Source organism: Barbus barbus (genome assembly GCF_936440315.1).
Source record: "Barbus barbus genome assembly, chromosome: 25".
In the NCBI taxonomy this organism is placed as follows: domain Eukaryota; kingdom Metazoa; phylum Chordata; class Actinopteri; order Cypriniformes; family Cyprinidae; genus Barbus; species Barbus barbus.
Window position 1 is genome coordinate 26,954,463 of NC_136753.1, and position 15,772 is coordinate 26,970,234.

Here is a 15,772-nt window from a genome sequence, read left to right on the forward strand (position 1 = left end):
TTAGGATTGTGGGTTGACAGAAAGGTCAAAAGTGGAGTTTTTCCTCAGGTATGCGACATTAAAGGTGGAATACGTGCAATACGACATCCTGAAACGAGCACAATTACTCAACAGCTGAAAGGTAAATTGGACAGATGTTGGTGGAGATCAGGTGATGTGGGCAGGGTGAGCATCAGGCTGTTCACCATGAGTTTCCATGAGGCAGAGTGGAGGCCGGCTCTCTTTCAGAGGCAGTCTTTCAGGCAGATGTTACAGAACCTGTTCCTTGTCCAGATGCATTGGCAACTTTTGGCTCTCCTCTCCCTTGTTTGTCAGACGCTTATATTGACATTAGCTGCGAGAAAACGAAGTGGTAAGATCATATCTGCTTTTAAACGATAATAACAATACACCTAAAAAAAAGTACCAAAAACTATAGTTTATGGATATGTTACATTCTCAGAAAAAAAGGTACAAAGTTTGTCACTGGGGCGGTACCTTTTCAAAACCTACTAAAATTGACCATTTATGTTCCAAGATGTACTTTTAATGTTAGGTAATGTGTACTCTTTAGGCGTAAATAAGACATAAAAGTGTATCTTTTTTCTGAGATTGTACCATGGTATTCTTCGAGTTCGTCTATATGCTTCATGGTAGTGAAATTCTTATGCCGTGGTACTTTTTTTGTAATGGTAATTTCAATACGTGCACCAATACCAAATATTGCATGTTTACACAAATGTTGAGTTGTTTTATGCAAAGAATAGTTCCGACTCTCAAATCTGATTGGATGAGCCAGATTCAAAGTGGTTTAAACAGATGCGATTTATGCAAATAGACAGGTGTGTGATTAATAGTAGAATTATAAAGTAAAGGATTTATACCATACTTGGCAACCGTAATATTTTCACTTGCAAAGAATTATTTCGATTTTGTTTAATTAAATATGTATATTTATTGAACATGTTGTCACCATTTACTGACAGTAATAAGTTAGTTACTTGAGGCTGTGTGTTGCAGTAACTTTCCCTGGCTATTTGAAGCTTAGAATTGTAATATGGCACATTTCTGTTCTAGTTAGTTGTTGTGATTTGGCATCCTGTTGAAATAAGATAATTATAATTTCGCTTTAGAAAACACTTTAGAGATTAAATAAAAAAATGAAAGTTATTGTGTGAAGTTTTAAATCCTGATGCAGGTCTAATTGCTGAATGGAGTTGATAGCGCTGTATTGATGGAGCCATATGTGATATAGACGAGGGTCTTACAGCATCAGTTCAGTGCTGCTAAATATAGACGATTTCTGTGATTGATTAAAAATTGATAAATTAATATTAATACAAATGAATAAATCACTGTGATTGATTGTCATTTTTTATGATCCCGAAATATCTACTGTAACAAGACAATATGTTTTATTTAATATTAATTGATGCAAACCTAAAAAGAAAAGAAGTTTATTGTGACTGAAAATCACAGAGGTCATTTAACTCACACTTGGGGCTAAAGGCCATTTGGAGAGTATATTATTATTATTATAGTATATATTGTGTAGATACAGAGGCAATATTGAATAGTGCAGACTTTGTTACTATATAAAAATACTTTTGATTCAGTAAAATAGTCATTAGCTGCATAAATCTACACCACTGATAAAAACTCTCAAAGACAAATGTTTGTCTTTACATGCAGTGACATGATGGAGCAGGAAGATTCTGAAGTGCATTAGACAGTTGTTAGGAAAGTTCTGGTTGTGTTTGTTGCTGTTTAGTACTTTGGCACCATTATATGCTGGGCATTTTGTTTTTAGCTAAGACTGTATGAAAATTTCCAAAGGTTCATTTACTGTGTAGTGTTCATCCAGTGGTTTGTTTGTATTTGATTCTATGTCATAGGCTTGTGTGATTTTGGAACTTAATTTTAATAAGTAGTAGTAATTGTATATAATATCATATGTTTGCTATTATATTTGATATAAAATGAAATATGCTATAGAACCAATGTTGACTCAGTGACTGATGAGGCAGTAAACGTCTCTTCTAAGTGTTAAACATCCACGACTTTACCAGTATGAAGAGTGTTAAAGTGATGGTCTGAGACTGCGATCTAAATGGAAAAACAAAAATGAAACTGGTATTACCTTTATCTAGAATGGATTGGCAGTTGTAAAGTCAATGCATGCGATGCATTATCAGTGATGTGGATCATGTGAATATTTTCAGCAGAACTAGACTGAAATATAAACCAGTTGGTAATAAATCTTGATGCACTGCGGCAAGATCAGTCAGTTTATTTAGCACTGATTTTCCAGAATAGTCACGAAGCATCAGCTCTAATTTATGATGGCTGAGCCATTACTCTGCTTCAGTATGGGTTGCTTTAGGTATTGATTTTTTTTCCTCAAAGCCCCCTTATGTTATACTTGAATGTTTGAAATTAAATTAGAGATGGCTATATTCTGCATATACTCTACTGTATCTCTCGCTCTCTCTCTGTCTATCTATCTATATATCTGTCTGTCTGTCCAGCTATCGTAAAAGCCCAAGCATATATAACCAACCAATTATGTACCTATACAAACTAGCACTAATTTGTTTGTAAAACCTGCAAATAAAAAATGTCATAAAGCAAAAAGTTATAAAGTTATATATATACATATATATAAATGATGTCCTACAGAGCAAAAATGCACAGACTTTTCTCAGTTCAATACTCCGTCTCAGAGCATATTCAGTCACAGTTGTAGAAGTATCTGGCCTTCATTTCTCAATTGTATTTCCCCATATTTTCTCAGTTTCATTTGATTGACATCCATGCAGAAAATAGTGAACAATATATTGATGAGAACTCAGCGGAAGCATCTCAGCTTGGCTCACCGATGTCTTTTTAGACAGTGGTGTCTCTCTTTATTTCCCGAATGAAGGACATGAAGATACGAACCAGCTGGCAGTTTCCTCACATCTCCCCCCTGCAAACCCTCTCCAGTGGCTCAGTGTGACACAACACACGCAGACAAGAGGCTTCAATCTCCAGTCTCTGGCTTTAGCATCGGTCGAATGTAAACATGCATGCACTCTGTACATCAAGAACACATTTTGGGAAAAGACTGAGAGAGAGTAAACAGTTATTTAGCAGATGCTTTTATACAGTTGACTTACTACAACAATGAACTCATGGAGCAATCCAGGGATATGTGTCTTGCTTAAGGGCACAATGGTGATGGCTCATATCTCTTTCTTTGAAGGGATTGAACCAGTTACTTTATTTAATGGCCCTGACCTTTAACAACTGGGCCTCAATTGTTTTGTGGGACCCTAATGGTTTTAGATGTGGACTTGATAGATGTGGAGATGATAAAACAAAACAAAAAAGTGTCCATAACCAAAATGCATAATATACTTTGTCATTCAAAAGTTTTGCATGTACAAATTTTAATATTGGTCGCTATATGTTTCGCATGTACCAATTGTATTATTTAATTTTGAATATTTAAAAAAATTATAAATATATATTGCCTATAATATATATATATATATATATATATATATATATATATATATATATATATATATATATAGTTATTATGATTTGCCTAAACTATATTTTTACATTGTGAATTACCCATGCATTGTACTTAAGCATGCAAATCTTGGCACCATAATGCTAGGGTGTTGCTATGTGGTTTCTAGGGTGTTCTGGGTGGTTGCTAGACAATCGGCTTTCTAGATATAAATTAAGTCTTGATTGCATCATTTATCACAATTAATCATGATTATGCACACATTAAAGTTCAAATCCTGCATTGCTAAAATGCACACTGCAGTATAATTTCTTGAGTTTAGTTAGGTGAGAGAAAGAAGCCAAGGCCCTTTTCAAGAAGCCGCAGAGATGACATACAGGCTTACGGCCTTTAGAATGTCATCTCAAAACCCTTAAATGTCACCGCAGAAAGTGTAATGTGTCAGATAATGGGACTGCACATAAATCCCAGTGCGCAGTCTTAGACACGCTCCCTTGCGATGCTACATTTCCTGTTTGCTAATAATGATTTGAAATGTTTTTCAGAGAGCTGGCGACAGGATTGCAGGAGCTGTCTGGAGTGTTCGAAGGGAAATGGCTGTCTGCGCTGCTCTGAACGCCTCTTCCTGTTCCTGAACAGAGATGGCATGAGTCACCACGGCTCTTGTGTTCACTCCTGTCCATCCGGACACTTCGGCCTCCGAGGCAAAGATCTCAACCGCTGCATGAGTGAGTCCATCCTAGAAAAGAGTTAATATATATCCAATAATTGTACAGTAATGTCTGTATGATATATGATATAATATCAGTAATATCCAAACCTCTTGAAAAATTTGGATTTCTTTATTATTATTATTATTTATGTTTATTTTATATTTATTTAAAATGAATACAGATAGTATAATACTAATAATAATTTAAAAATATGTCTAAAATATTATTAAATCAGTATTTAAAGGAATATTTAAAATGCATATTTTTTTTATATTCTCACTAATATTTGGTATTTACTCACATATTAAACATGGTCAAATGTGTAAAAAATATATCTATAATATAAAATTTTTTAATTGTAAAAATTCTGTAAAAAAGCCTGCAACATTACCACACACCTTAAGACTGTAATCCTCATACATATTTCTCCCAGAATGCAAAGCTCCAGAGTGCGAGAGGTGTTTCAACAAAGACTTCTGCACCAAGTGCAAGGGAGGATATCTGCTCTTCAAAGGCAAATGCTTCAAAAACTGTCCAGAGGGCACATTTCCTCAGTCCACAGACTGTGTTGGTAAGCACTTGACTCGTTTTCAGACCTTCTTTATGGAAGTAAAACAGTAATAAAGTAATAAAAATGAAAATAGCAATATTAATGTTGCACGGTTCTTCATTCATGAAACTAATGCAATTTCAGCAGTAAAATAGCCCTACAGAAAACAATAGTGTTATTATTCAGCTCAAGTCAGTTGAGTGTTGATTTAGTTCAGTTCAGTAATGTTGATTTTGCAGAGTTTATCAATTAGGAAATAAAGATCAGTAATAGCTCACCCAAAAATGAAAACTGTCAGTCAAAATAAAATATATTTTGCAGAATAAGTAAAGAATTCGTCATCTGTTTGTACTCCAGAAGGCTGTGTGCTCGGTATCTTTGGGCTTTGGGGTGAATGGAGCCCATGCCAGCACAACGGCCTGAGCTGTGGTGTCAGATGGGGGCAGCAGAGCAGGACCCGTGAGCTGTCCAGAAACATGCCTGAAGAGAGAGAAGTCCTCTGCTCACCTCAGACTGAGAATAGAAAATGCCAGATGAAGAGAAAGTGTCCAAAAGGTGAATCATATTTTGAAAAGTTCAGGCCAATTGCTTGTTTTATTATTATTTTATTTTATTTGTAGCCACTCACACTACACTCACATTAACTGAAACACTAGATCCAAACATTGTCACTACAGAGAGTTGAAATGATTCCATGACTAAATTTGGGAAATTGTGTTTTGTTTTCATTTGATGGTCTACTGGAAAGCATTTGTTTGCAGCAATCTTCATTATCGCTGGCAGATCATATGTCTGGTGGCATTAAGAAAACGACGCGTGATATTTTCTCTGTCACCTTCAGTCGCCCTTAAATGGCACCCGTGTGTAATTTCCATTGCTGTCATTTTCATATGAGAAAACACTTTGGAATGCATACTTAGTATTTATGGGAGAATATAAGGTGCAAATGTTCTGCATGCATGCACATAAAGTAGAATGCATAGAACTGATGTATCCAACAATGCAATGCACTCAACTTGATATTAAATGTATAGTATGGTGGAAAAAAAGTAATACGAGCTGTGACTTTTTAGCAACTCATTGGACTAACAAAAACATTTTTAATTAGATTAATAATGGCAAATAATATTCATATAAATAGTGAAATATGTTATATAATATATTAATATAATTATGAAATATAATAAAAAAAAATATTATGTAAGAGAGCTTAACTGGATGACGACAACACTGAATCATCAACGAACAGACTTTAGCTGGAAACTGACTCTTTGTTTTATTGATAATCTATTTTCCTGTTGACACTGTAAAGCTGCTTTGACACAATCAGGATTATATGTATATAAATAAAGGTGACTTGACTAATAATCTTAGTGAAGGAGAATTCAGCTGAAAGTCTACTCAAAAACAGTATTACAAAGTATTTCTACTGTTACTATCCACATCAGATGTTCTCCATCAGTACCATTGTGGTTTATCTCTGAAGTTGACACCTCAAAGACTTACTGATGGTGTGACCAATGAGAACCCGATGAATTAATTTAGTCCTTGGATGTCCTCAAGATTAACACAAGATTCCTTTTCATTTCCTTTCTTCTCAAGTTTCCTTGTCTTCAAGTGTAGCCCTGAGAGTTAATGGAAGTCAGGCAGCAGATCTCAGAAGGGCTCACAGCGGAAGATTTGCCAATGTTTTCAGTTACGACCCTACAGGTGACCCAAACTTATATCTGCCTAAATCATAACACACAAACCTCTGATCTTAACATGGAGACTGATGTTGTTTTTAGGATTAAAGGGTAGGGCAGTGGCCGCTGTGGGCCTAAAACAGATGATTCGGGGCTCTAAATATCACATTTTAGTGTGCATAACTGGAGAAAATGAAAAGGTTAGGAAGCTTTAATTACAGCAGGTGAAAAGCAGGGCAGAGAATATCAACATATAAAAAGACTGGAGAGAACCAAGAGGAGAAAAACAGGAAACATTATGGCAAAAGTGACATTCGTGCCAAGCCGTGGTGTTTTCCAGACCACAGACCCCACTCCTTAGGCCATAATAACTGTTTACTCCAGTTTTATGATGCTCTTATTATGTCCCCTTGAAAAAGACAAACATGGATTGTGATTTGGTTTTAACTAACAAAAATGTTGCATAAGTACACTTAAGCGCCCACCTCTGCACACTATTTGTTCCGCTTTTGCTCCAGAATATTTTTTTTGTCTCTTTTCTGAGGACGACAGTACATACCACTCTGAAGCTCCTCTGTTGCTGATTTTGAATCTTAAAGTCAAACCAGACATGAACATTTGAAGCACTGTCAATGAAGCATTCTCAGGTTATGAGCTGTCCATTGCATGACAGTTAGAAATTGACAAACTAACACAAAAAACAACAAAAATAAATCCTTGTTTCAGCATGTAGAATTAAAACTAAGGCATTGAAAGTCAACAGCTCACATTTATATAAATAAATAAATTAGGCTTTTTAAATCAGTACTGCATTTTGTTCTATGTTGATATTTTGTCGCACTGTAGTGTTTAATTTTTTTTATTTTTTTTATTTTAGTGAAGAAAGTAATATTTTGAGACTTCAATGCATTTTTAAGGCAATGTGTAAATTCATGGGCCATCATCTTCTTCTTTTTTTAAATAGAGTCCATAAATTCACATTTCTTTTATATATATTTTTGTATTTCACAGCTGAAGATGAGGACAGTCACCATAGGATAATTTCCATATTGTAGTTGATTTCCTTTCTTTCTTTCTTTCTTTCTTTCTTTCTTTCTTTCTTTCTTTCTAAAGAAATTACCTTTTTCTTTGACACTTATATGACATGTTATGTCGTTTTTTATCGAAATTTATCAATACACAAAACAAAAAAAAATCACAGCAGAATATAATTTCTGTAATAAATGTAATGCACTCTGGCTCTCTGTGTCACTCTGGCTAGATTATAGATGTGACGGACATATTGAAGTGATCAAACTGAATACTTAATGCTCTACATCAATAATAAAGGACATACAGTATATGGTTTTACTGCCTACATTGTTTAACTTGAATATGATTCACTGTTTTATATGGTTTCATGGTTTTATCTTGACAGATAAAAGGAAAAATGTAAGGAGAGAAGAAAGAAGAAAGGCACAGAAAATGCTGAAGCTCTTTGGGAACAAAACTGTCACAGAACCTCCATGAATGTAAAAAAAAAAAAAAAAAAAAAATATATATATATATATATATATATATATATATATATATATATATATATATAAACCGTTTATAAACTATTTTGTATAAATAATTGTATTTAATATTTTAATATTTTTACTTCAATAATTAGGATCTGACATGTAGCAAGAGATTGCACATCCTTTTTTAAAGGTATTTATGCATTTATTTTATTGGCAAGTTGGGAGGGTTTTCCCCAATACTAGCGCCTAACTTAACCCCAGTACAGTGTGGTTTAACAAAGACAAGATCCATGTTGGACTCTGACACCGTACATTTCCATCTGATGAATAACAGACATGTGGTTTGAGCTGTATCTCCACAGCTTCCTCTACATGCCTCGGGTTGTTCTGTGTTTTCCAACCACATACTCTCCCTATATTTGCACTTCTTTGCTATAATTGCATTAGGAAAAAAAAAAAGAAACAATAATAATCGAAAGAATTGTGTAAAGAGATGCCAAGACCATGACTTGTACTCCATTTATTTAGTGATTGGCTGTGAACACGTCATGTGACTCAGTGGCACAGATTTATTTTTAAATAAGAAAAGAGATAAATTAATGTATATACCTCATGTATATTTCTAAGTTAACTTGCCAGTATTAATACTTAAACTAAAGTATAATATTGCATTATTTTCTTAGAGCCTTAACTGTACCATTAAACTCATTGTCTCTTTTTTCTCTCTTTTGAAACTGATTATTGTCCCCCTGTGAAAACTGAAATGTTCTACATGCTGCTTTTGGATGGGAGGATGGGAATGTGCTGATTTAAATGTGATTTATTTGTGCTTTCCTCCACAGTATTCTCATAGGCGGCTAAAATGTATTTACTGGAAAAATCACAGTTTTGCTCGCTAAAGCAATTAGACCCAACTGAATATTTACTTTTTATGAAAATGATACAAAAGAGAAAGGAATAATGTTTTTTTTTTTTTTTTTTTTTTTTTTTAAATAAAAGCCCTTTCTGAAGTGGATTGCAGATGTTGACTTCCCATCATATTACATTTTATTAAATAAATAAATAAATAAATAATGTTTGGTTATTATATTCTCTTAACAAAAATTAAAATATTGCTTAAGCTGTTTGGTAAGTAAATGCCTATGCTGACTGATCAGACAAAGGTATATCTTATAAGGTATATCAAAGGTATATATATATACATTTTTTATTTTGTGTCAATAAACAAAGTAAAAATGCAACAGCTAATCCCGGCTTCCCCTTATACATGTTAATAGCCATAAGTGTGTGTTTCAGCCACTGATCTATATATAATTCTCTATTATAGATCAGTGGTTTTAGCCAATCTCTTATTTGCTTTTGGTCATTTATAATAGTCCAAATCAACTGGGTTACTGTATTTTTGAAAGAAAACATTTCTTATTTTTCCAGCATTAAACTAGGATTGAATAAAATATTTGTGCATATACAGTCTAAGTAAAATATTTATAAAATAAGGATTTTTTTTATTATTGTTCTACAATTTTTTTATTGTTCTACCACCATCACTGTACTCCTCTAAGAGCGTCATTCTTCCATATTCAGCCACTAGATGGTAATGTTTACCTGAACTATAAATCTACAGATACACTACATTAAATGAGCCTTCTATTAAGGATGAACATCATGGGCTGTTTCTACAGCTCAACAAAGGCACCCAGTTCAGAGGTCATCCGCTCAGCGCAGGGTCACCAGGTCCCAATGAAACTTTGCAACAAACCTTAAACATCTCAGTGGGAGTCTTAGAGAAAACATGCCAAATACAATGAGAAGTGACACATTATATGATGTGTTGTGAGCTTGATGCTGTGCGAACAGCATCCAAAGAGACACGTCTTCTCAAGAATGCAAACACACGCCATATGATTAAAGCACCACTTAGTGCTGTTTGCTAAGAGAAGCATCACTATTGCACATAGGCTACAGGCTTTGGTAATCGCTAGTCAAACCTATTATGCTACAAACATAAATGATACTGACTGTAAATTGCGTTTACACAGGTGTCTCCATGTGCTTTAAGTAAACTGATCTGATGCCTTTAACATTGTAACCCTACACCCACCCACCATGTGTTAACTTTAACAAACAGTGCTATTAATAATCCCCTCAATTTAATGAATATATTCTAAATTAGACATTGCTAGGCTACGTGATTGCTAGGATATTTGGGGAAGTTAGGTGGTTTCTCAGTGCCTCAACATTTCTAATACTGTGATACTACTCGCTTAGAAAAGTAAAAGATTTATTAATAATTGTAATACATTTGAATGCATTGAAGTTAATATTGCAATACATGTTCAAGGTTCTCTGGTGTTGGTTAATGGTAACGACGACTTTTTGTGTGCTATGAGTGAGTCATTTTATTCATTCTTTTTGCAAACCTACTGAGAGGCTCATAAACTGTTTAAGCATCATAAGCGTTTTCCCAGTTTCTCTTCTAGTCGGTTAGCATTCACGAACGAGGTGCTTAGAAAGGGAGAGAGAGACCTCAGTGAACAAACAGTTTGTTTAACAAATGTAGAACAATTTTTTCACCTACTTTTAATCTAGAAAATGTCCACTATAAATTACAGTTAAAGTCAAGGGAACATTAAATTATACAGGTACTTCGTAAGAAACAGTTTGAAGAAATGCTGCTGAAATTTCCTTTAAAGTACTCATATATACATACACACACACACACACACACACACACACACACACACACACACACATATATATATATATATATACAGGGCTCTCAGATTAAGGAGATTAGGGGAGGGGCCACGCAAAGGGGAGGAGTCACTCGAAGGGGAGGGGCAAGTCAAAGAGGAGGAGCAACTCAAATATTTGCAGCACCCAAGTTTTTGCTAGCAGTTCAATTTATCAAATAAAATAAAAAGATTTATGTATTTAAAAATATAAATGTATCAAAAATTTAAAGAAATTTTACCCCAAACGAGCCAACTGAACAGCAGTACTCAGTGTACGTACTGTACACATACAGTAGGATTACAGTACTTACCCTGAACATGTATGTCAAAATGTGTGTGTGTGTGTTTATGTGGTTTATGAGGACACAAATTTGTATAATGACATGGGTATGACGGAGGTATTACAATATGAAGGTGGTTTATGAGGACTCTGCCTATGTCCCTGTAATTCAAAAGGCTTAAAAAACATACTAAATGGTGTTTTTTTTGAAAATCTAAAAATGTACAAAGTCTCATGTGAGGGCTAAGTTTAGGTGTAGGGTTGGTGTAGGGCAATAGCACACACAGTTTGTTCAGTATAAAAACCATTACGCCTATGGAGAGTCCCCATAAACCACAAAAACCAACATGTGTGTGTGTGAGAGAGTGAGACAGAGAGAGTACACATTTCAGCTTATGCTTCTTTTTTTCTGTTGTAAATGTTTGTTGCACATTTTAATGCCTGATAACAGGGGTAGAGGACTCCCACATAAAGCACTGTCAGGATAATAGCGTTCCATCCAGAGCCAAACTGTTCAAACCCACCATGGAAAACACACTGCATCTGAATTTGAATTTGGGGAAGCATCAGTGCTTTATATGGCAGCCCCCCTACCCCTGTCATCAAGGTGTGCAACAAACATTCATAAGCTGAAATGTGTTTTCTCTCTCTCTCTATCTCTCTCTCGCTCTGTCTCTGTTACACACACACACACACACACACACACACACAGCTTGACATACATGTTCAGGACAAGTTCTGTAATCCTACTGTGTGTGTACAGTATGTGCATTGAGCTCTTTTGTTCAGTTGGCATGTTTGGGGCCAAATTTCTTTATTTTTGATCCTTTTTTAAATATGTAATTTATTTGGATGAATTTGTCTTTTATCAGATTCACCAACTGTTATAACATCTCTAGTACTTTCCTTTCAGGAAGCCAAAGCTAAGTTAAAGCTTCTGGTTGCAAAGCAGTTGGAGAGTTTTTATTTTTATTTATTTATTTTGACTGCATCAATAATACTTTAGCACGAATTTGGCTATTCCCCAACATCAGCTCTCACTATCTTTTCACAGGCAAGGGATTTCGTAGAGGACTATTAAAATCGGAAAAAATAAATGAAAGGGTTGCCTACAGCATTCATCGGCTCTTTCTCTTCCAACTTACACTCCATGCGCGCACATCCATGTTGCATAAACGAACTCGGTAATTTAAACAGAAACAACAACATCCTAATTTCTGATTGGCTGGTAGGTGGCATTTAACTCTGTATAACTCGAGAGAGCTGTGAAGTCGGCAGAAAACTTACCTCCGTATTCCCTCATCTATTAATTGTTAATTGTATATTAATTGTATATATACAGGTATATATATATATATATATATATATATATATATATATATATATATATATATATATATATATGCATAACATTTCATATAGATGATGAAAACATTGTATATTAATATTTGTGTGGGCATTGTACTACATTTGTTTTCAGGATTCTTTGATGAAAAGAAAATACAGATATTTTGTAACATTATAAATGTCACATTTAATGAATTTAATGCACTTTTTTTCTGTTGAATAAAAATATTTCAGTCAGGATCTCTCTGTTCCAGTCAGAATATTGTAGAGGTCCTGAACTTTATATTTGGCGGCAGGCTTCTCTCTGAAGGGTTCAGTTCTGAGCTATCCACAGGCAAACCTCACTGAGGTTTGAAACCCCCTGAAACCTAAGCAATTGACAGATATTTTACATGCAACAGTTGTATATTCCAAGTAGAGTAATATAGTACTGTGAATAAATTTGGATAATTTAGCAATGAGCTGGACAGATGATATATCTCTGTGGGCAAGCAGTAGGTGATCATGTATCTGCATAAGGAGGAGTTGGGGATGGAGGAGGGTAAGCGCATGTCTGTGCAACAGACTATGGCAAGTGTGAGTATGGATGATCTTATATATCTTATTAATTATAGTGGGAGGAGTTACGATCAGCTGATGCAGCAGCCACGCCTTGGTCTGCCTGAACTACACTTGAGCTCCATTCGTCGCTCAAACTAGATTAATTTCCTTAAAAAAAAAAACTTACCCCAAACTTTTTAAGTTTCCACAAAAATCTTATGAAGCAAAAACTGTAAACATTGATAACAATAAGAAAGGTTTCTTGAGCAGCAAACCAGCATTTTAGAATGATTTCTGAAGGTAATGATGCTAAATTCAGCTTTACATCAAGGAATAAATTACATTTTAAAATATATTCAAATTATATTCAAATAGAAAATAGTTAATTTAGATTGTAATAATATTTTTGATTAAATAAATTCAGTCTTGGTGAGCATAAGAAACTTATTTGAAAAACATAAAAAAAAAACAGAAAGCATTTAAACATCATCCAGATTTACGTAGCCTTTAAGTACTTATGGCAAATATGGCAAATGTAAATCGTCAAGTATTAATTTAGATTTATTTTAGACCTCGGCATGTCGAAGATTGTGCAAATGCATGCACATATGTGACCACAAAACCAGTCTTAAGTGTCAATTTTTAGAAATTGAGATTTATACATTATCTGGAAGCTGAATAAATAAGCTTTCCATTGGTGTATGGTTTGTTATGATAGGACATTATTTGGCCGAGATACAACTATTAGAAAATCTGGAATCTGAGGGTGCAAAAAAATCTGAATATTCAGAAAATCACCTTGTCCAAATGAAGTCCTTAGCAATGCATATTGCTAAGCAAAAATTCAGTTTTGATATATTTACGGTAGGAAATTGCCAAAATATCTTCATGGAACATGATGTTTACTTAATATCCTAATGATTTTTGGCATAAAAGAAAAATCTATAATTTTGACCCATACAATGTATTTTTGGCTATAAATGGTATTATGGTTTTATGGTCCAGGTTCGCAAAAAAAAAAAAAAAGGGAGAGGGAAGTGGTGGGTGGCCAAGTATGGTGACCCATACTCAGTATCTGTGCTCTGCATTTAACCCATCCAAGTGTACACACAGTAGTGAACATACACCCGGAGCGCCTGGGGAGCAGTTGGGGGTTCAGTGCCTTGCTTAAGGGTCTCACCTCAGTTGTGGTATTGAGGGTGGAGAGAGTGTTGGTTATTCACTCCCCCACCTACAAATTCTCTATCCATTAGGCCACGACTTCTCCATATAGGCTCTATGGACACACTCAGACACAGACAACAATGCAAAGCCTCTATTTGACTATGGGAATATAGACATTCACAAATTATTATCATTGCTCACCCTTGTGTTGCTTTTAGGGCAGCATTCTAAAAAATGTTTTCCCACTGTCAAAATGCAAAGTGCGAAACAACCCCTATGGGACAGTGTCAGCTTTGACCCGAACAGACATCAATTGCATGCTGCCCTTTTTTGGGGGGTTAAGACGTTTCGGTGTGCATGTTTATGTTTGTGTGCACATGTGAAAGAGAGAATGCTGCGGATAGCATTCATGAACCAATTGTGCTGCAGACTGTAAATTACGTCTCTCTGGGGAGCAGCGCTCTTAGCTGCAGGAAGTTTCTTACTCAAAGGAGGATTAATGAGGGACGGTTGAACACTGCACAGACCCTAGACCCTTAGAAACTCTGACCGTAGTTAAACATGCCCCCTCAAACCTTGCATGCTCTCTCTTCTCTGAAGAGACTGAGGCTGATTCAGTTTCTGTGTTGACTGTGCTGAGGTGAATCTGAAACTTTGTAGGTAGTCATTTAGCAGTGCTTTTTCAATCCAAAGTGACGTGCAAGCTGATATAATTTTTAAAAGCACCATTTTTCAAAGATCAAACTACATTTTTGAGACTCAAAAATCGTACAAATATAATAAAAAAAAAAAAATCACTCTTTAAAGGAATAGTTCTCCTAAAAATAAAAACTTGCAAAAAATTTACTCAATCTCAGGCCATCCAAGATATAGATGAGTTTGTTTCTTAATAAGAACAGATTTGGAGAAATTTAGCATTACATCACTTGCTCACCAATGGATCCTCTGCAGGCAGTGAATGGGTGCCGTCAGAGTCCAAACAGCTGATAAATACATCACAAGTGACCCACACCACTTCAGTCCATCAATTAACATCTTGTGAAGTGAAAAGCTGCATGTTTCTAAGACACAAATCCACCATCAAAGAGTTTTATCTTTAAATCATCACTTCTGGCCCAAACAAGTCCATAGTCCATAATCACGCTTCCTCCTGTGAAAAAGTCCATCCCCTGTTAACATTGACATTGGTTTTATATACGTTCCATCACTGTCCCACTAGAGCAAAAGCAACATAAATCAGAATAAACTAAACAAATCCCTCCCTGGTGTTTTGTGAACTGGAACAGGGAATTACTTCAGTACCATGTTTAGATTGTCATCACACCCACCTCTCTAGTGAAATATTCCACTAAATGTAAAATTATACTTTCCTTAGCATAAATATTAATCTTACTATTTATGCAAGCTATTTTACAGATCTGCTGTCCTGCTGAGCTTGTATTCTGTTAGGCAAATAAATTCAAATTCAAAATTCAAATTTTATTTGTCACATACATATACATACGTAGTACGACATGTAGTGAAATGTATTGTACGACTGTCCAACAAATTGTCCAACAAAAAATAGTATGCCATTTTGTTCATTTGTTTTGCATGATACTGTTGATCGTATAATGAAAACTGTATACTCTACGACACAAACATTGCATTCTTTGTAAATCACGTATTGGCTGGTGGTCAAATCTTTCTTTTTAACTATCCTATTTTTCCCTGAAGTCTATTTATAGTTTGGCAAGCTTCCTTGGAGCAGAAAA

At 34.9% G+C, this 15,772-nt stretch overlaps 1 protein-coding gene across 1 annotated transcript; it reads left to right on the top strand.

Moving 5' to 3' along the window:
• Window positions 1-246: 246 nt before the first annotated feature.
• On the top strand, window positions 247-7,956 carry LOC306845010 (R-spondin-2-like; the record flags this gene model as incomplete). The annotated part of the gene is made up of 5 exons (XM_079377492.1): window positions 247-352; window positions 4,045-4,227; window positions 4,646-4,783; window positions 5,120-5,317; window positions 7,865-7,956. 5 exons carry the CDS (start codon window positions 247-249, stop codon window positions 7,954-7,956), a joined length of 717 nt encoding a protein of 238 aa, XP_079233618.1.
• Window positions 7,957-15,772: the final 7,816 nt, after the last annotated feature.